This window comes from Corvus hawaiiensis, chromosome 9, assembly GCF_020740725.1.
Source record: "Corvus hawaiiensis isolate bCorHaw1 chromosome 9, bCorHaw1.pri.cur, whole genome shotgun sequence".
Lineage (NCBI taxonomy): Eukaryota > Metazoa > Chordata > Aves > Passeriformes > Corvidae > Corvus > Corvus hawaiiensis.
In genome coordinates, this window is record NC_063221.1 from 12,111,406 (window position 1) to 12,134,291 (window position 22,886).

A 22,886-nucleotide genomic window follows, 5' to 3' on the forward strand; every position below is an offset into this window, starting at 1 on the left:
TCCAACTTTGCTGCTAAAACTGTTTTAGTAATGATGTCTTAAGCAACCACGGGACAACATTAATTATTTTAACAATAAATGTCTATCATAATAGTGACATTTTTCCCATCCCATTTTAATTTTGACTAATTGAAGTATGTTTTTGAAAGGTGATGCTTGTGGTTTGAGGGGGGATCCTGGCATCTTTTCTAGTGGCTTTTATCTAAAATACTAGTTAGTACCTGAATCAAGTTGCATGGTATTTAGTTTCAAAGGGCTGCATTCCTTTATATGTTTTAAAGTAAAATGAGGTTGCTTTAGACTTCTTGAAAAGTAAGTTGTTGAGTTGCAGCACTGCAGATTACATTATTGTTATGCAGCATGAAATTTATTTCCATTTCTGATTCTTGTCAGAAAGACGAACATGACTATTGACACCTTGGGTATTGTGATTAAATTTAAAACATTCACAAGGGAATTGGATGACAGGGTGATGCTCGTTTTATGGAAAGAAAAATAGGGGGAGTGAGAGGCTCCCAGTGTGGTCCTAAATGTGTGTGGATTCAGGAAAAAAGGCCATTGTGAGCTGATTTGAGTGAAACTTCCCCATAAACTATGCATATTTTTTAAAAACCTCAGTGTGGTGAGTGTTTATGATTTAAAAGGAAACATAAGGAAGGAGACCCTGGGCTGGACAGATATAATCAAGCCTCTTTACTATGTTTCCCATCTTGCTGAAGGTAAAAATGACATGTTTTGGCAAAAATTTCTGGATGGCGTAATTGGGGTGGAAGGAGGTGTCTATTGGCATGTGTGCCTTTTTCTGTCCCTCTGCTCTCCGTGCTGTACTTTGTATAATACCACAATTATATTTACTTAACACACGTATGAGAGGTGAGGAGCTCAGCATTGCAAATCTTCATCACTCTTCAGGAGTCCTGGCCCAGTGCCCCAAGAAACCAAACCAAGCAAACCAGAAGTCAGGCAAGGAGCTAAGGAGAGTGGGGAGAGCACTTTGAGTTTTTTCCCAATTCGTCTCAGGCATTTTGATGGTTGTGTGCAGGACTGTTCTCCCCTGCCCCTCCTTGTGTTGCTGCATGAGTGCAGCTCTGCCCCTCATGCAGTGCTAGGCACCTGCCAGCACTGCTCAGCTGCTGGGAGTGTGCCTCTGTGAACAGGGGTTGGTGCTGCTGCTTGCCTGTAAGAGTAAGCAGCACCTCAGTGGTTGACGAGTCCATGTGTCACTGTTTCCTCTCTGGCAGATGGACTTGGTCTTTGAAAATGGGTGGTGGTGTCTTGCATGGATGTTTGTCCTTCTTGTAAAGCCACACCTCTAGTTTAACCTCCTTCCATCTGGTTAAGGCACCAGGGCTGGAGCAGTAGGATCAGGGCTGAGGTGCACCATGATGCAGTGGCATTATTACCACTCCATTACATGAGTTTGACTTCATTGCATGTTTCCCTCAGCATCTGTCTCAAAACATACCTTGGTGCATGTAGCAATAATTGTATTCTAGTGCATGTTGAGACACAAGAGTTTGTATTTGGGAATAAACTAAGCCAAGCATGTTGAATGGTTGTTGGTTGGTTTGATTTGTTTTCAGGGTTCTCGTTGTCTACTGTGTAGATTAACTCTTCTGCTCTGAAAAGTAGCCATGGTTGAAATTATGCTCTTATTCATCACATACAATTATAAGTGCTGCTTCTATGGACAAAATTATTCTCATTACTTAAAAATTTTACAAGACTGCAAAACCAGCACAGTTGAAGGGATGAATAATACTGGGTTTTGATTATCAGAAGTGATGTTGTTTACTGAGTTCCAGACAGAAATTTCAATTCCTTTGGGATAGCAGTGTGTTGAAGTTAGGTTTGTGCAAATGTTAATCTAAGAACATAATAAGAGAACAAACTAGGATCTCTCTTGTTATTTTTAAAGTAAGAATTAAGCTTGTTGCCACTAGAACTGTCTTAGAGGCATAATTATTTTAGCTAGACTGTAATTTCTATTTTTTTGAGGGGGGGAACTTCAATGCTTATACTGGCATATTAAATAGTGATAGTTTGTTTGCTGAAAAAGCACCTACTGTTGAGATGCTGGTGTTGTTGAGGTGAGAATTTGTCTCCAGGTATGGGAAGCTTATGTTACTGATGAAGTATGAAATAGAGGAGAACACTGCCTTGCCAGCTCGACTTGATTTAGGTGCAGAGGGCAGGAATACATTAGGCATACATGGTATGGAAAATCCCTAAAGTAAGGATAGATGAAACCCCAGTGCAATTTCCAGAGTGTTGCTTTTCAGCTAGTAAGTTTCTGTTAGAAAGCAAATTTCACAAATCTGTGAAAATATTCTACCTCTTAGCCAGATCTCTTACTGTAGTGTGTGGTGAGTTTTATTCTGAGGGAGGTTGGAAATGCTGGGTTACTGGTCATAGGAAACCGAGTAAATTGTTTTTATTTGTATTACAGCTTTGTTCCTACAGTGTGTATTTGCTGTTTTCCTGACACTGTTGCTTTATTTAGAGAATATATAATACCAAACACTATGATTTCTATTACTCCTAAGAATTTCATTGGTGTTCTTGAAGTCTCTTCATACAGCCCATCCTCGTACAACAATGATACTGTGGTCTGGCTGCACCACTGAGTTTGATGCTGTTCACCTATACACAGAATAGCCACAGCTGAAGCTGCTCATTTACCCATACCACCCCCCGCCCCCCCCAAAAAAAAAAAAAAAAAAAGGTTTACTGTGTACAACCCAAAATTGTTGGTTCTTTTGGACTACTGGATTTTGTAGATCACAATAAAATGAAGCAGCACACTGGGGCAGCATAGTTAGTATTCCAGTCAAGCTCTTAAAGTCTAAGTTTTGGTTGGTGGGTTTGATAAGTTTTTGTGAAGTTGTCTAGCAGAGACCACTGGAGGATGTTTTAAGAGGAGCCATCATGGTAAGCGCCTGAGTTCTGTCTTGATGTGCCTCTTCTCACTGGTGAGTGGAAGTTCTGCATGCACAGGGGGAGTGTAACCTGCTTATTGCCTTGGAAGAGATGTGATGCTTAACTGTGACAGTGGCCAATTTGAACAGCTGCTGTTTTGTTCTTGGAGCTCTGTTCATAGCAGTGGATGAGCCTTCAGCTGCAAGGGTAAATAAGCATCTTTTCAAAGATAGTGCTGCAAAGACTTTACTGTACTAGACATGGAATGTTTAAATTTGGTCTAGCGTTTCAAATAGCATTGATTTTAATGCAAAGTCTTTCCATATCCAAGATAATATTGGTAGAAGCGTACAGCCAAATTACTGTTTCCATTCAGCCAAATTAGAGACATCATGTATTGAATGAAAGTTTGTCAGCAATGTGATAAAGTGCATGGTTTATTTGCCATTACTAGGCCATTTAAAACCTCAAAAACTTATTGTGTGAGACAAAATCTTTTATAATTTCTAGTAGCACATCCTGTCTAATTTCTTCCTCTATTAAAAACACCAGAAGAACCAGAGCAGATATGTAATGTCTCATAATATACCTACAGATTACATAAAATATTCTATACTTTCATGTTATTCAGCTTATGCTCAAAGGTGGGAGTGTTGATTGGTATTTTTTTCCCTAGAAAGCTCTTCTACACATGCTTTTTGGTTTTAAAAATGCTTATTTTTAAAAATAGTTGAGTAATATTTGTGTCAATGAATTTATGCTAACCATTCTTTGTAGAAAGAAAAAAATGCCTTGAAAGTTGAAGTTTTCCTCCTCTGTTGTATGCATATGTACATATTCAATGTATGTACCACAGTTATATTACTCCTTAGCTAATTACAAGGCTTAATTTCTTATTATAGAACAATTGCTTTTCTCATCATTGTAGGGAAGAATTTAATTCTTCAATTTTCTCATGAGATGACAGAATAAATACTGAAAGAAAATCTGTTGGTTGTTGCTACGTCTGTCTCATGCTGACACTTAATATTCGCTTCCATCCGCTAAATACTTCTTTGTGTGTAGTTTGTTTCTTGATCACAGTAGGGCATGAAGCAGGTGTGTGTTCTCATTGTCACAACAGCAGAGATCTTTCCCATGAAAGGTTGCAGATTATAGTTTCCCACTGAGAATATTTGAACCTATTGGTGTAATATGACATGCAATGTCTTGTGCTGGTTTGTGCTGAATTTATTTTGTCATCATGTTGTCCAGTTTCTAATTTAATTAAGCCTTTCTCAGCTGGGCTTTGTAATCCACTCTAAAAATGATGGTCAGCAAACTTGAGTATAGAAATGTCTTATACATAATGCAATTTAAAGAAGAATTTAGGTTGGAAGAGGTGCGTGGAGATTTTCAACTTCAGTCTTCTGCAGGGCTTAGGTTGCTCATGGCTGTGTCAGCTTGAGTTTAGTCCTGCTGGATTTCAAGACACACAGAATCAAAATGGTAAAGTCTCTTGCAACAGTGTTGTAACACACCTTTTAATTAGGCCTTACGCAACTACTGCCTTTCACAAACTGAGAAATTTATGAAAACATCTTGCAGGCAGAGGAACAGTTAAAATTTCACCTTCTGAAGTACTATGATTGTAGTTTCTGCCTAGATGCTGTAGCTGAAATAGCAATATTAATGTCATGTCTAATTAGTAATGCCTGAAAAATCAGTGGGAAACAGGTTCATTATAGTGATTAGGGTATGGAGTTAATGAATCTGATTTTTCTTTTACATACCTAAATAAAAGACTTCAGACATGAAAGCTGTACAGCCCTCAAAAAGTAGTGGTTTTAGTTTTAATTACACTGTACTTTGTTTTGAGTCACTAGAGAGTTTGTGCAACAGCTCAGGTAGAGTCTAACATGTTTTTGAAAAATTGCTGCTTCAGTTCGACGTAATTCACGTCTTGCAACTCAAGGGACACAGAACATATCATCTGATAGTAAGGAAATAACCCTGAGATTCATTGATTATCAAACCTGGTAGGTGTGTGCACAACAATTTAGATTAGGGAAACTGCATAAATTGTAACTAGAGCTCATTAATTTTCTAAATTTTAAAGAAAACTAGTACAAGACACAAGGTAGGTGAAAAGTGTTCTCTTACCTATTATCCTTCGCATTTTCAAATTCACTTTGCACTCTGTGTCTAATGACATTGGTCAGATTCTGCTCAAATAGATCTGTTCCCTCAGATAGATAGTGCATTAATAATGCATGCGCATTAAGCTTTCTTCTGAGAGAATATTTGAGCTCTGACATATTGAACACTGACAAATTAAAGCTTTCTTATCAGAGCACCTTAAAAGCCTTAGATGTCTGCTGCATTTTTCAAATAACCTGCAGAGGTGTTTCACTTGTACCAACCTCACATAGGTTACCAAAGCAATAAACAAACATGTCTGCCTGGGGTTTTTTCATCAGTATAAATATTGCAATACTGCAAAAATGAATGCCAACTTCGTGTCTGTTAAAGAAGAATGGTTGCTTGTTCTTTGCTGTGATTCCAGTTGGTTTTGATCAAATGTTTTTCAGGGTTATAAGCAATCATTCACAACATATTTATAGTTATAAAATTTCTTTAGATTATTCCGGACACAACAAGAACGGTGTGAAGATGCTATGTATGATTAAGAGCACAGTGTAAGGACAGTGTAAAATGTGAAAGCAAACCAGAATTTATGAAAAGAGTGGGTAAACACCTGAAGATGATAAATATACTTTAATATTATGTCTTCCAGTTCACAAAAGATATCCCAATCTTTGTTTTTACAACTTACCTTACAATGTGTGAGGTATATTACTATGAAAATTAGTGCTTCTTAAAATTCAGTGAAATAAATTTTGTAGTGACTCCATCATAAAAATAAAGTACCACCATCTTAATACTGGCTTTTTTTGTGCAGGGAGTTATCTTCAGTGTTAAAACATGGAATGCTGTGTTATGTGTTTGTCTTGATACTCTGGTTATATGAATAGATGTCCTAGCTTCTCCTTGCAAACCAATGCTACCTTTTTTTCTTAGATACAGGTATTTCTCGAGTAATTTACAAGTGAATGGCTGTATAAATCCTGTATTTTCACAGTTTTTGACTCCAAAACATAGACTTGTCTTCAGTTAAGTGTAAAATAGATTCAGTTAAGTGTTAAATGTATATTATAAAGTATTTAAAGCTTATCAATACAAGCAACTTGGTAAATTCGGATTTGTAAGACTTAGAACTTTCACAAATAAGACTCAGCCAGTGAATATTAAAGTACATAAAGTATTGATGCTTTTGATTTACAAATACTAATGTGTGACAGAGCTTTGTTCCTATCAGGTAGTGATCAAAAATTTTATACAGGAATAGATTAGCTCAAAGCAGTTCATCTCCCATCCTTTTTGGGAAAGGAAACTGATAAAGAAAAAGGAAAGCCATTATCTTGTTTGAAACAATGCAGTATGTTTCCAAAAAGTTAACAAGATACTTTCCTTGATCTCAAAAAAGCCACTCATCATATGATCAAATAAGCAAATTTCCTAGCAAATTCTTACAAGTTGCGCGCGTTCTTGATCAAAAGCACAATTTACTTGTGATATGGTTAATTTAATTTTATAACATGTCTTCTTGATGAAGACTCTTTGATGTGACAAACTAGAATGCTTGAGTATTAGCATATAGAGAATTGATTGATTGATTACTTCAGTAAATAGCATTTTCAAAGATGATTGTGAAATATAACAGCCGAGCTGGAACAGAGAAAATGAATTAGCTGTAAGTAATCAGCATTGCTCCTGAGAAGAGAAGGTAAAAAAGAACCTGAAAATCATCCTTTGTGAAATGACATTGCTCACCTCTAGTGAGAATATCTCTTAGGAATGCCTTTTTTTTTTTTTCTGGTAAATAATAAAATCCTTGTAAAGATTCAAAAAGGAATACTTATTTGTATTTTACTTATTTGTAAATTACTTGTGTCTTTCTTTCTGCTCTCTTACTTTTTTATTGCACAAATGCCTTTCTATTAGATGACAGTGTGTTGTGTGATCAGTTGAAATGGTGATAGTGCACAGAGCTGAACTACTTTGAGTGGAAAGTAAGCATAGTGTAAATGTAAGACTGGTTGTTTGTAGGGAGTGGGATCCTAAGGGTACGTCTGCTGCATGTCACAGCAGGGAGTGAGGGTGAACACGTCTTGAGACCAACTTTGAAATCCTTCATATGAGGTTTGGCTGAGAGCTTTTAGTCGTGTTTGACAGTAACATCCATGGCTTCCTGTTGTGGGGTTGGTGTTATTTTTTTTTTTTTAAAACTGTCTAGGTAGCATTTGAGTATGTGACAATAGCTATATTTTAGTGCTAGAAAAATTTTCCACAATTCTCTGAGATGCTTAGTACCAATTGTCATGGCTAAATTTTAAGGTGTGTAAAATTTTGGAAGGAGGTCACTTTGGCAAAAACCAGGAATTTTTTAGGATGTGTTCATAAATAATTTCTGTTAGCAACTAATATCTTAGAAATACTTATGTTAGATCTGGGTTTACCAATGCATTTTCTGCAGTGATGCCAATTATTTATACAATAAGTAAATCTGGAATGAAAATTTTTAGTATCCAGAGGTATTAACCTGTGCCGTTTTCTTTATAAACGCATGAGCACAGCATCAGATTTCATGTAACATACACTTGAAAATGATCTTCAGCAGTTTGTGCTCAGGGTGTCCATAATTCTGAACAGTTCTGTAGGGAGCATTTCAAATTATTGCAAGCATAACATGGAGTGCAGAATAATATCAGCTCTGAAATGCAAAGGTCTAACTTGAGGTTGAGAGTTGAGGAGAGTCAAGGTACAGAGTTTTACCTGAGCTCCCTGTAGTATTTCTTCTTTTAATACTTAAAACAATTGCAATTCACTGGAGACTCTTTATCTGATGCTTCACGCATCCACTTATTTGTTACGTCTCTGGGCTCACAAGTGGGCATACGTGCATTAACTATTCTCTAAAGCCGAGTTTTAATCAAGTGAAATGGCTATTCAGTTTCAAATATAATGTACTTTCAAAATCACAGACATTTTTTCAAGCACGTACATACAACTGAACTCCGCATAATTTCTTGTGACATGATTACATTTCTTGAAGAGACTGAGGTGGGAAAAGGATTTTCTAGACCTGACCTAAATAGCATTTCTGTGAAAAAAAGTCATACCCAGAAATAAGACGTATCATTAGAACTTCCTAGCATGTTTTTCCCTTTTGGGGAGAACTGTCAACCCCAAAGAAAGGGCAGCTGTCTCACTGTACTGTTACGCAGAACCTGTGGCTGCTCGACAGCCTGTTTCCAAGCCAAGAAATTGCTGCTGTTTCATGTTACTCAGAAAACTATTGTGGAATTGCTGCTGGAGGAAGAGAAGGTTGCTCTTGTCTCAGAGATGCCAGTGCTGCTGAGCTATGGCAGACTGGAGGAACATCTCTGGGCCTAAATGATTTCTGAGAGGTTTATCCATCAGTCCTCTAAGAATGACTTACTTGATTCAGTCAATGTTTACAAGGCCTTTGCTTTCTCTGTATTTAATAGCAGTGATCTACCCCACAGTACCTGGCTCAGCACTTGCTCTTGCTGATACTATCTTCTTTTGCAGCCAATTCACTTTTGAAAGGAACTTTCTTGATCTGTTTGCAAAGGGTTACTTTTGCATTTCTCTTTGTGTGAAATGTTCATTCTTTCTTTTCCTATACATGCTGTGATTAAGCATGGATGTGCTTCTCGTCTGCATATCTCCCAGGAATATCAAACTTCTGAAGAGGTTTTTTTTCCCTTCCTGTGATACATTTTCCCTTCCAGTTTAAGAAAAAAAAAAGTTTAAAAATACTTGAAGATTGGGAAAGAGAGGTTGAGTTTTTAATTAAGTACTCCAGAGTAGTAATTTTTCAACATTAATTGAATTGTTTGTAGTGGGTTTAAGCAACACCTTTTCAGTGGCCTAGACCCAGGGAGGGGGGAAATCTGGAGAGGTCTTAATTGCTGAAGTCAAGCTGGTATTGAAAAGCTGCCAGGGAAGCAATTAAAAGAAGTGGCCCTCAAAATACAGCGAGAAAGAGAGAACTGGTCACTAGTGGAGGACAGCACTGGACCTTGCAGGTTGTTTAAACTACAGTTTCTAATTAGTAGCATTAAATGCAATGGTAAATAGATTTATAATAAAAGAATTTTCCCTTGCGCTGTGTTCTGCCGTCTCCTTCCTTTAACTCCTTGCTGGAGGTGAAGCCGTAAGATGGTCACTTTGCAGTGCTCTCTGCTGTTAAATAGCTTCTTGCTTGTTTTGTGCTATGAGATTGACATTTCTAACCAGGAGCCAAAGACTGCACGTTTTATTTGCTTCTACTCTTGCATTTTCATAATGCCACTTTTTCTCTTTTGTATACTCCTTTTCAGTAAAGGCCATGTGGTTTGCATTTTATTAATTTCCTATTTAATATTTAAACTTGGTGTGAGGATTTAATTAATCTAACAAATGTAATATTTCATTTTATCCCTTGATTATATTTCTGTTAGATTTGTTGGCAGCCAGTAAGCTTTCAGTAATATGTCCATGCAAGACAAACTTGAGACAATAGTTCTTGGTCTCCAAGGCTAATACTGAAATATCTGAAGTGCTAAACATCCAAGGAGAGATGTACTCAGTATTGAAAAATCTATAAACCAAGATTTTTTTCATTTTTTATATATTTAGAAATATATCCTTTCTGGAAATGAAGATTTAATGGGATTAATGGGATTTTAATATATTATTTTCCACCTGGGAAAATAGGAGGAAGGAGCTACATAATAAGCTATCTCTCAGCCTTTTATTTATTCTCTTGGGATACATCTATAGAAATTACATATTTAGTAGAAAAGATGGAGTTTTTTGGCTGCATGTTTAGTAGTATTCCTGGTGCATTTTATTTTGTAAACCCTACCTGTGTAGAGATACTTTAACTGACAGTAAAAGAAAGTATATTTGTGCCTATCCCCCTGAAGATGATGTAATTTATTTGTTTATTCCAGCCTGTTGTGAAAGGTACTCTGTATAGCTTTCCTTGTAGGAAACAAGCATGAATGTAAGAATGCTGATAAACCCCTAAATTGTTGCTATAAGGGAGCCGAATGCCTGTGATATTCTACTGCTCTTCAGACGCATTCTGATTCAAATGTTTTCTCATCAGAATATGGCTTTGATTAAGTAAGGAAATTATAGTAACACATCTTATCTAAGTTGTTTGATACTAATGACACACAGTTCATTGCATATGCACCTTGGCAACACTTCAGATCAAAGGTAATCAAAGTTCAGGTTTGTAAAACGGGGTCTAGAATTTACACAGATGGATATGTCAAGATTGCCAAGGTTCATTGCTTTTTTTTTTGACTTAAGTGTTAGTCTTTTGATTGTGACATGTTTGTTTTGAGGGTTAAGCATGAGTTTTAAGTCTCTGATGTGTTATCCCAGCCTCTAGTGTGAGAAAATTGTAGTTCAAATGGTTTCATTTTTTTCATACACACAATTATTTTCGGTATTTTGAGGTAAGATAGTCAAAAGAATTTATTCCTTATTCTGTAGGCATAGGAATAAGCACCTAGACGTCTGGTCTGACAAGACAATTTTTTGCTATCTATATCATTACTCTGTGGTCAGCTATGCCATTATCTAAGCATAGATGATTTCTAGAATGGGTTTTGTCTGCAGAGGCTTGTGGGGGATGGTTGATAACATGGCACTTCCTGACACCATTTATAAAGGTGCTGCATTATGTGGGTGGGACGAGATTGGCCTATGACCAATTTACTCTTCTGAAGAGAACGAGTTAGTGGAGAGAAGTGTCACTGTAAATGTGGAGAGAATATTTTTAGAAGGAGAATATTTCACATGCACAAGGAGTGCTCCAAAGTCTGATGATATGAAAGACAATTGAAAGACACCTGGTAGCTACACTGAACTTGTAAAACTTTAAAGACAAAGGGACTATTGAGAGATGGAGGATGGACTGAAGACGATGGTCATTCTGTCCCTGGAACGGTGGCTCCCATGGCTCGTGCAGAGACAAGAATCGCGTGTCCAAGTGGCAGAGACTTGTGAGATACGCACCTGCAGGTCTCTGGGGTGGTGGTGTAGCAGTGAATTGGTCCCTGTGGGACTAATATTCTGTAAGTAAATTGGAACAAGAAAGCTTTGTGCTGAAGGCTCAGGGGCAGCCCAAGGCCACTGCAGTAGCAACTGGAGTAAATCTGGTTGTGGGGTTCCAGCACTATGCAGGAGGGAGCACTTGTAGTTGTCCCTTATAAAATCTCTGGTGCTGAATTGAGGAGAGAATTGGAAAAATTGTCCTAATAACAGATTCACATTGACATTTTATCTCTGCTGGAGTGGAGAAGTTAAAAGTGCCTGGGGGAAAAAGTAGAAGAGACAAAGGGAGACTACTTTTCCCTCCCCACATTGCTGTTGCTTGTAAAAATAAGAGAGCTTTACAATAAAATGAGGAACGTGTTCTCTGTCACTATTTACTTCCGATTAAGTATTTCTGGTGTATGAGTGACTTCCTGCTCTGGCCACCCATCAAGATTGTTTGACAGCAGAAATAGAACATTGGTTTCTTTTCCTGCCTGGGGCACCTCATAATAGTAGTAGTTGTGGTAGGAAGGACTGAGGAGTCTGCAGGAGGGCTTGGCTGTCCCACTGTGATGGCAAAGGAACCCAGTTTAAGACTCAAATTTTATTAATTGCTTCAAAACATTTGAATTTTGCTAAGAATCATGTCTGGGTTTCCTTTTTTTGTCTCCAACAAGAAATCCTTCTTCTAAAGAGGAAAATAGTATGATTCTCAAAATTAATATTACCATAAATATTCAGGTTTTTTTCTGTCTTGCCTAAAGGTTGGGAAGTAGATTTGAAAAGGATGAAATGTTCTCTATACTGTGTTGCGAGAGCTGTGCTCTGTGTTCTGAGGGTGTCAGTGTAAGGCTTCCATGCTGTAACTAAAAGAGCTTCTTTATGGTTGGACATGGCTATAAAAAGTTGTATGCTATGTCATGACTATTTCACATTAGCAGCTTTATTTGCTGTATCCAAAAACTTAAAGCATAGTGCGTGATATTGAGTTTGAAAAGTTTTGTGGAAAAAATTTCCTATGGTCCTTGTAGTATTTGGACTTAGTCACAGATGAGTTGTGCTTAATCTCTAATTGGAAACTTTGACGTATCAGTCAGGTTTGGTTATTTTTGATTTTGGAAAAGAAATATATTGAAAACCAAAATACCAAACCCCTAGATTAAGTAAGTTTCAGACTTTACATTAAAAGGCTTACTGCTCCATACATGCTGGTATAGTGCATCATCTCAGACTTGTCTGATGTGATGGGACTACAGAACTGGATTTGCCATAATGCATAATGCTACTGGTCAGGTAGCAGAATGTGCAAGTGTTTTCCTGTCCACAGTTAGCATTGCACTATATGTTCTCCTACAAAGCTTTCCTTATTCCACCTCTACATTTGCAGTAGACAGTACACATTGATTTTATTTTTCTGGGTTTTGTTGGATCACTAAATATCTTCCTATATTGTTCTTCACTTTACAGCACTCTGTCTCCAGAGTAAGCATACAGTTTCTTATTTTGCGCTGTTCTTTTCAAATACTGCTTTTAATATAAAGAAGAATGAATACACTGTATCATCTTTGTTCTGTTAATAGGAGGTATATTTTGAGTAGTTCATGCATTTCAATCTTTGTGGAAGATAGCCTGAGAGAAGAATGAAGGAGAATTTTACAAATGGAAGGAAGTTGCGTAGTTACATGCATGTGTTAAACTACTCTCTGTATGAGGTTGTAACTTTTTTTTCTTTTGACCCACTTATGGTTATTATTTTTGAAGATTGATCCTTTTCTAATTAAATGAATGGAATTTTTTCTATGGCTTGTTCTTGAAAAATGGTCAGGTTGTTAGGTTTAATTTGATATGCTTTCAATCTCGTGAGTCTTGCACTTTTGGATCATACTTTGAACATAGTTCTGCACGATGTCCTGGTCTGAACCAAATGGTCGATAAAAATGAGCTTTTGTTGGGAGTTAAGTCCTATAACTTGTTCTAGGGGTTTTTCAGGATTGCCTGGAGTACAGCCGAAGAAGTTTTGGCAACCCTCTGGCAGACACGTTATGAAATACAGACTGTACCAAGTTAAGAGCCCAAAAATAACAATTATTTTTGTCCTGTTTTAAAAAGTTCTTTACTTTTTTGAGATTAATTTTATCCTGTTACTGTACCTTCCTGCTGTAGATGGGTAGTATGCACACCTCTTTCAGTTAGCAGGAATTGTGGTATTGACATCTTGCATGTTAGAGAAGAAATTAAAATAAGAAATAAGGAGATAATTAAAACCAGTACTGATTGTAAGGTTATTCTCAGGCATAAAAACAAAATTCCTTTTGCTTTTTGAGTACAGTTTCATTTTCAGCATGTTCATTTTCAGCAGGTGGATTTGAAGATTGACCTTTCTAACACTGCATACTGAAACAGATTCTTTGAATGGTTTTTTTGTAAGCCTTTTAATTCTGTCCAAGAGGGATTGATGCTTGCGTGGTTATCTATGTTTCATTGCAGTTTGTGGCTGGTCTGTGTTTTAGTCTGGAAGTTAACTTGTAAGTTTCATTCTTATGTATTATAAAGATCTCCAACTTTAATGGAAGAATATGTAATTTTCTATGTCGGAAAAGCTTCTGGTTTTTCCTTTGAGTACTGTAGATTCTTGCATTCCTTCCCTCAGGATTTTTTTTCCTATTTTAATTCCTATGCATCATGCCTTGCTATGTTTTTTGCTAAAAAAATACCAGAACTTTATGGAGTCTTAAACATTCTAATATAAATAATAGTAAAAAATACATTAACCCTTACTATATATTTTTTTTCTTGACTGATACAGTCTAGATTAATATTAAATTATGTACCTAGCATTTCATCACTACTGATTTTGACAGTGTTAAGCTAGTTTGGGGATCTTATTGAATTTAAAAAAAAAGAAACCCACTGAAAATGCCTGTTCTCCCATTCAGTCTTGGAAATGGGACAGATGACAGAAAAAAATCAAATAGATTACTTAATAAAATTAAAATAAATCTGAAAACAGTCACTGGTGCAACAAATGATGAGTGGGTCATATTTAAATTATACACCCCCTTTTAAAAGTGATCAGTAGGGAGGGTAAACAAAACACATGTATGGTAATGGACCAGGGCTTTGTGCATAAATCTGATCTTTGGAAATAAGTCTGCTAATTGTGTTGGTATCTTGGCACTGTGAATAGTGATCTTTCATTTTGTTAAATTTACTGTGTGCAGCTACAGCTGTGGGCAGTGTGCAACACATTTAAACAAGACTAACCAAACCCTGGCGAATATTTTCTAATTGTTTTGAAAGCACTCAGGTTATCCAGTATATTGCTGCAGAGTTATGACCTAACTGTCCTAAATTATTGCTAATGTTTTCAAATATGGTGCTTCTCAGGCTGTGAGCTGCTTTTCCTAGTGCATTCACATAATAAAATATTACTGAGAATGATCCTGGTTACTCAAACAAGAATAAAACCCAGTTTTTTAGTTTTCTCTTTATTGTGACAGCTAAGGTAGTTATAGGGTATATTTAAGAACTAGGTCTGCATAATATCATAATTCAGATTTCATCTCAAGGTGTGTGGTAAAGTCCATACTTCTGATTCTTGTCCGTGAAAAACATTAAAGTGTAAATAAAACCATCTGTTTGTGGATTAAGATTTCCTGCTGTGAACGTTGCCTTGTGTTCTACATTTCATTTAATGCATATTTTCAAATTTTGTTTTTAGGTCAAACATCCGGCCAGACTATGCAGACACGAGCTTTCATGAGTTCAAAATGCATACCTTCAGTCGGGTGACATCTTGTAAAGTCTGTCAGATGCTTCTAAGGTATTGTAAAGGTTCTTTTGGGTGGTGGTCTCTCCCTTTCCCGCCCCTGCAAGAAGTTGTGGATGCTCCATCCCTGGAAGTGTTCAAGGCCAGGCTGGATGGGGCTTTGAGCATCCCACTCTAGTGAAGGGTGTCCTTGTCCATGGGAGAAGGTTTGGACAATCTTTACAGTCCCTTCCAACCCAAACCATTCTGTGATTGTACGTTGTGTATTGTTGATATTCTGAAAAATGAGGGCACAGCATTTTAGCAAGGGCGTTTGAGTGTGGGTAGTGCCTTTTTTAGGCACAGGCATGGAATAAATTAACTTCAGGTATGTTCCTCCCTGTCGTAGATTTTTTGTTTTCTTTAGCAGAGCTTTTCCTGAATAGTCAGACTGACCTGGAGTTTCAGAGAATTTTTCTTTCTTCTAGGATTTTTTTTTTCCCCCCTCAATGCAATAAGGTCTCAGTGACTATGAAAAATGGTGTAACCTTCTAAACTTAAAGTCAAGAGGGCTAATTCCTGACTTTGGAGCAGTGTAGTTGAGTTACTGTGTCTGCTGCAAACTGCTGTTGCTGAGGAGCAGCTGTAGTGCATTCAGGACACAGCCCCCAGGATGCTATGTTGTTCTCCATGGGCCTCCAGCTGGGTATTCCCAAATGCCACCTTGTGTAGCGACAGTTAGAGGAATTAGCAGCTCTGAAGATTAACTGAGGTGTCCATGATACATGTTTTTTTTTTTTAAATGAACAAATTTGAAGTCAAGAATATTTGCAATATAGCCTATTAAACTACTTAATGCTTAAATATACATTCAAACTTTCAACTCTCTTGAACTGAATCCTATTCTTCGTGGTGCCTAGGCGAATTCCCACTGAGATGAAGTGCAGTGTAGATCTGTAGTAGGATAGATGCATAATGGTATCATTTTAAGTGAACTGTTCCAAAGGAGCTTTGGATTACATTTGAAATGGAGGTTTTTATTCTACTAGTAGTCTGAAAGAACTGTCTGGTTGTGATTTTTAATTGGCTAGTAGTAACAGAAAGTAGATGAGCTGCTTGTTTGTCAGATGTCACTTTTTCTCAAGCCTTTAAGGACTATGATTATGCAGAACAACAAATGACTTCTAATACCTTCTGCCATGTCTCTTATGTCCTTTATGTGTGGAATTTGTCACCTCTTATGTACCACTACCTAATTTTATTTTACAGGGGTACATTTTATCAAGGCTATTTATGTTCTAAGTGTGGAGCTGGAGCACACAAAGAATGTTTAGGAAGACTAGACAATTGTGGCAGGGCTAATTTAGGTGGTAAGTAATTTTTATTGTTCGAATACCATTTTTAATTAGAACATAAAACTTGCTAGATATAATTAAGGTTTAGTTTACCTCTAATTTGTGTTTATTGTAACATGCATACTTGTGAAACTACCATTTATAAGCACAATTAGAATTGCATTTAGGATTCATAGGGATTTTTATTGCTACTAAATTGAAATGTTCCAAAGCAGGAGAGAACTGTTACAGGTCAAACCCAATTTCTTCGTCAATGTCCTATACAACAAGGAATTGCTGTAGTTGCAATTGTGGATTGCTCATATGTAACACCTACAGTACAGTGCATCATCTATCATCCTTGTGTTTCTCCCTTTATGTCTGTGTCAATTTTCATATTTTCCTCTCAGTTCCTACAGCTGTTTGTATTGCCTCAGCTTCCTCTTTCATCTTTTTGGTTTCCATGGTTTCTGTCCACTCACAATATTCACAAAAAGGTGATTGATGGCTCTCTACTTCCCACACCTAAGAACTATTTTTTTAATTCTTTTAATCAATTGCTCTGTGAATTTCTTCCCTGGCCATTGTCACTTTGCACTTCCCCTGTTGTTCTGCTCTTTGGGACCTTAAGGAATCTTTTGATTTCAACTACTGTTTGGCCTCCCACAAATAACTCCAAAGATTTGACGTCTTCCCGTTCTGCTCAGTATTATACCTGTAAATGTCTTTCTGACATCTTCTGGATCTCCCACTGCTAATGCTCAGTGTTAGCCCCCATCACTGGCCACCCTTCCCTTCACTGTACCTACTCTGTTGGTGGCAGTGTGTTTGTTACACTATTGCCACAGTCATATAATCCTAGTGCCATTTTTGACTCTTCCCTCTGTCCAGCTTCTCAACTGTTCTTTTTTTAGAGATGATTTTGAATTGCTGTTGTGTTTAAAAGAGAAAAGCCACTGGGAACACACGGTGATTTATGGAAACTGGAGTTTTATATGTTGGGGAAGTTTCCAGTTATGTATCATTCTCACTTCTTTGAAATCTGTGCATTCCTTTTCAGAATTATTTCATAATAATTTGTGAAGTTTCTCATGTCTCACATACTTCACATAAGCTACTGCAACCTCTTCCCCTCAGTTATTTTCTTTTTGACATTAGTATGTACAGTCTTTATAAAATACTGTTACAGAGATGCTCTCTTGCACTTTTGAATTACATGATGGCTTCATCTGCTGCTCTTTACTGAGCTGCTGTTTCCAGATATTGACTCTAGCTGTCCTTTCAACATTGTATAAGCTTGTTTCCGTCTTTGTCCCTGTTTGCATTACTTCTGATTTCTACTTGGCTTTTGGCTCTCTGTGCTAATTACCTGTGCCATTCTTTCATGAAATCAACAGGATGGCAGGTACTGACTTTTGCTGTAGTCAGTAAACTTTTTTTTCTCAGCTCCTTTTCTGTATTGGAGATCTTCCATGCTATCCTCCAAATCTGAACTCTTTACAAGTAATCTTTTGTAGATCTGAAAACCATACAAGCAATCACAGTATTTGTGACCGAAATACTTTTCGGAACACAGGCTTTTCACAGAACCTCCTGCAGATACTCTAAGGAAAATAAATATTTAAAATTATCTTAAAAATGGAATGTTTTAAAGCAATTACATTTAAATTAATAGAGTGGAAAAACTAACACATATTGCTCTTCACAAGAGAGCTGTCTTCTGTGGTATAAACCACCCCTACTACTACTTTTTTGCTTTGTCCTGCTCCTTTTCTTTTAATCATTTCTGTAGTTTTTATTTTAATTGGATAGCTGGCACCCCAGGAGGCAGGAGCTTATCTTTCTGTTCCTCTGTAAATATCTGTGGACACATATGGTACAACATGCATCAGTAAGAATGACCATAAATGCCTAGATAACAAAAGGTCTGATTTCTTGCAATTTTCCTGCATACTTAAGCAATGCTGTACACTTGCTAGAGAGAACAAAATAACAGCAGCAACAAATCACATTCCTCCTTCTTTGTAAGTGGAATAAATTATAATTTTAAAAATTCAAAGAAGCAGAATGGTATTTTGGATTTTACTTCAAATCATCTTCCTAATGTTTTTAGAATTATACTGTACTGAAACTGCAAGCAACTGGATTGCTAAGATCCTTTTTTGCGTTACGTTTTGGTTACATCCAGGTGTTCAGCACTCTGCCCTCTCTTCAGAGTTTGCTTTCTCTTCTCAGTCTGTTTTTCCTTCTATGCAAAGACTCCCCGATTGCTGTAGCTCTCATACAAGACAGGAGAGCTGTGTATCTTCTACCTGCTCTTGAGGCAGAAGGACAGGAGGTGCTAAGCTGTCTTTCCTTACAGTCTGCTCTGAGATCATAGCTGCAAAAACCAACTCTAAACTGCAGCTCTTGCCATACTTTGCCTTGCTTTACCAAACACTGAGGATGGAAAGGACTAGGGGTTTTGCTTACTTAGCTGAAGAAGTGTCATCCATCCACCTGACAAAGGGACTTTGGCCAGTGATAGGAAGGGAAATCCTCAGGGTTTTCTCTACTGTTTTCCACTTCTACTTTTTATTTGCCTTTTTAAAGAAAGAAGTGTTGATTGAGCAGTGCTGGCCATTCATAATGTGCACAGACCAAGAAGAAGTTTAAGGAGGAGTTTTATCAGTACCTGTTTCCCTATATGGGCCAGAAAGGGATGAGACAACTCAGACTCTCTGAAATATTTGTTAGTGCAACCTGAGTATGAATTATTTTCTGGAGCTGTCCTTTAAATATTCCAGAGCTATGTTGAGAAATGAGGTCTCCCATAAGTTATCTGCCATGCCTGCTAAGCTGTGAAATGTTATTAAAGGCATGCAGACATAAAGATATAATGTAAAATTCAACATTTCACTGCACTTGGTGTAAGAAGTACACTCTATATGCACAGAATTCTAACATGGTTTTAATTTTGAATATTTTTTTTTTGAAATATTTAGAGAAATTAATTTATGATAATTGTAATATTTTTTTAGCAGTGTCACCTGCTGCTCCTGTGGGAAATGAGCAAAGGTTTGTGTGGCAGCAAAATGCCTGGAACACTTATTGTATTGCTCTGCTTGGTGGGTTTTGTTTTGTTGGTTTGTTTTTTTTTTTCTTCCCATGTTTTTTCCCATGTTACAGCCTTGTTCACAGGGTATAATGTATATGAAACTGAGCCATCCTTTTGGGAAACTGGACATTATTAATATTCCCCAGTCATGTGGTATTAGTTATGGCCACAGACACGGAATATCTGTCTATATATGTGTAGATAGATGTGTTTTCTGCTTAATCTGTCATTCTGCCAGTGCCATTCCAGATGCTTCACAGCAAAGTGCGAATCCTTTATGTGGTAGACAATGTCCAGGAATGATGCTCTTTGCTTCATCCTGTTAAATTTTCTCTCTATCTTTTTTGGTATTTTAAGAGTTTTTACATCTTGTTTATGCTTTTGCATGGCTTCCCTATTTTGAAATCTCTAACTGCATTTCAGAGTGTTAGAACAGTGAGTGCTCTGTGAACATGTGACTTCGAGCTTTTGTGGGAAGTCTTGACTGACTGCTTCTCTATGATAAATTATTTTGACCTCTTAATGGTATATTCTCTAAACAGAATAGTTTCAATTTTTTTATTATCTTTTTATAAATGTAATTTTTTCTATGTTTCAAATAATTTTCATTTCCTATTCTGTAGACCTCTTCTACTTCTAGAGGCCTATTTGAAAAAAAGGTGATCAGAGTTCAAAGTACTGCAGTGGGAATATGCCATTAGGTTTCTCAAAGGCATTTGAATTTTCCTCAGCATTTTCTGGTTTTGTAAAGTTTAAGATTCTGTTTTCTTTATAGATTGTGAGCAGATGTTTCTGCTAGCCTTTCTGAAATGATGCTTAGAACTTTCCTGAGTGGATTAAATCTTTTTAAATTTCATTCCAAGTCACACTTTGTGAAAGTTCAAAAGACAGAGATCCAAAGACAGATGAAACCTTTTGAATGACAAAATTATTAAGTGTCAGATTTAGATGATACACTTATGAGAGAAACATTGACAAAATCTGAAGATAAATTTTTGTGTTCTCATGCTATGCCTTATACACAAACATATGCCAGTTCCTCAGATGTTTTGCTTCAAAGGCGGCCAGTTCAGCAGATTGTAGAAATTTTAGTGATAAAAGATGCAGAGTTAATCAGTTGAATTAATAAACAGAACAAAATGTTTGCATTTAGCCCTTGGGTTTTCTTGGTTGCTGTTCCTGCCCTTGCTGCTGTAAATCAGCAGTGTTGGTTGAAGTCTTCTGTGCTAGTGTCTGTCATTATTGATTTAATAGGTTTTCTTCCCCCTTAAATGCTGTTCTATACATCCCCAAGTAGTTCTCTACATTTTCATATATTTTACTTCTCTGCCCTATCACTTAATCTTTCTGTGATTTGGAATCCTTGCTAATGTTTTGATTAACTCCTTTGAGTCTGATTGCACAGTCTTAAACACAAGACTGTATAAAATCCTAAACACAATTATTAGAAAATAGATGCACTTACTTCTGTGACAGGCCATTTATAAGGACATATGTGGTGTTCTTTCCTCTGGCGGCTAAGAGGGCATCTCCTCTCCCTTGTTACATCTTCTGGCTTCTCAACTGCATTCCTATGTCGTACTTCTTGGCACAGAGCGATTTCACTCATCTGGTGATGCTCTCCCACTAGCTGGAAGTGTTTGTGTCTGGGAATGCCTTAGAGTGGGGCCTTGGATAAGCAAGCATGAGTAAGACACACCTTTGGCAGCCAAAGGGAGAAGCTGCATCCCTTATTGTTCCTACGTTTATTGTACAGACTGCTCTGTGTCCCTTGCAATTTCTTCAGAGGCCTCATAAGATTGATGAAACAGTATCACTCTGTCCAGAACATACTGAAGAACTCCAGTCTGTTCCGTAGTCTAAACCAGCAGAATTAACAATTCACTTTTATTTCCAGACTGGAATTTTTCCAAGTCCATCAAATTATGTTGAATTAAGTATTCTCAGGCAAATGCTTGCTTGTTCTACTGACTGTTGAGTATTTCAATTAGAGAAACCTCCAATAATGATTCTAGAATCTGAAAGTGTTTTGAATATTTTAAGTATACTGCCAAACCCACAGAATTTTCTTCTTTATATTGCTTTTCCCAAGGAATATTAAAGGTGTGTCTCATCAGGTCATTAATAGATTAGAAAAACATTAGCTGGTCATTTTTATAGTAAATCTTAGTTAATTTATGCATGATTTCTTTCTCATTTGGATAATTCCATTTGAAAAGGTACTCTATTTCTTTAGATGGAAAAGAAGTTTCTTCAGCTGTGAGATGAACTTAAAAGAAAATGTTGCCATATGAATGGGTTAAGTTTAGAATTGCTTTCATACAGTAATGTGCATGCCCAATAATACAGTTCATGCTGTCCATGTCCTAATTGCTTGCTACAGCACATTAGAGATTATTCATGAAAAGCCTGTGGTCTTGCCATCTAAAAAGAAACCAGCAGCTTTCACTATTTATGTTTTTGCTGACTTAATCAATAGTTGTGAAGTTGCTGGCTCTCCTCCAAACCTCTCGTGTCAACTGAATTGACAAGTAAATGCTCAAAGCCTGCAAAGTTCATTGGAGTTATACCTCTTTTTAAGAAACTGTAACAGAGGTTGAGCTATATTGTTTAACTAATGATTCTTGCTCAACCTGAATAAAAGCCAGTTACCGTGCTTGGTATTTTTTAGGGTCCTGCATTGTGGTACATCTGGGTTGCATTTCTAATTTTGTTCTGATTGAGCAATGACTGGCTAAATGACTGGAAAGGAGCATGTAGTCGCACAGGTCCTTTCAAGGGACTTAGTTTATAGTTCCTGCATTTTAAATATTTTCAGTTTTGTTTTAAAATAGAAAGGTGAGTAGCTTATTACATATACTTTTTATTTACTCTCCATTTACTTAGCATGTAAATCCAGCTGCTGTGTTACATCCCTGAAGAGCAGCTTATTCCCATTTTCTGAGCTGTGTTCCCTCACTTACTGAGGCCAGCTGCTGCTACTTTGCATCTGTAGTAAAATATAATTATCATAATGTGACCCAATGGTAATGTGGCCTCAGCGAATGAACAAAAAACCCCCCAAAACTGTGCTGAACTATGGCATTAATTAAGTGGCTGTCAGAACTGAGGACTCACTTGATGATTGCAATTGGCACACTGGTGATGAGCAGGACCTTGAATTAAAGTTGTCATGTGTAAAATATCTACTGGTGGATATCCTCAGACATTACTTTTTTTTCCCCGTAAAAATAGAAATGAGGGTTTTCTTGGTTTTGTACTTGTGTGGTGTTTGGAAAACAGGTATTTCATGAGGAAATGATACAAATATTTCAATACAGAATGTTCTGAAATACAGAATATTTAAACTGTAACGAAGTAACAGTTTAAGTAAGACAAGTCTTATTTTTTGAATAGGCTTTTATGTGGAAATACAGATACTGGCTATTTTCTTCCATTCCCAAAGTGTTAATAGTGAAGCCACAAATGGCATTGTGGTTCATCAGTGTTGGTTTTCTGTTTGATCCCTCGCCTCCCTTTTAATAAAATCTGTTTTACATGAATGATCAGGAATATTAATTATCTTCCTTTGCAGTGATTTCTTGATTCCAGTTATTCAGTTATTGAAAATTAATCACTGAATTTC

General features: G+C 36.9%; 1 protein-coding gene across 4 annotated transcripts in view; it reads left to right on the forward strand.

Annotated features, from left to right (window-relative positions):
- VAV3 (vav guanine nucleotide exchange factor 3) overlaps positions 1-22,886 on the forward strand; it is a 151,536-nt gene that overhangs the window by 73,308 nt on the left and 55,342 nt on the right. For all 4 annotated transcript variants that reach the window (XR_007205352.1, XM_048312782.1, XM_048312781.1 and 1 more), the window contains exons 16-17: positions 14,804-14,905; positions 16,100-16,200. Coding sequence is in view for 3 of the 4 variants with exons in the window: in XM_048312782.1 (XP_048168739.1) it covers positions 14,804-14,905; positions 16,100-16,200 (203 nt within the window). In the remaining variant the exon portion in view is untranslated. The remainder of the gene's footprint in view (positions 1-14,803; positions 14,906-16,099; positions 16,201-22,886) is intronic.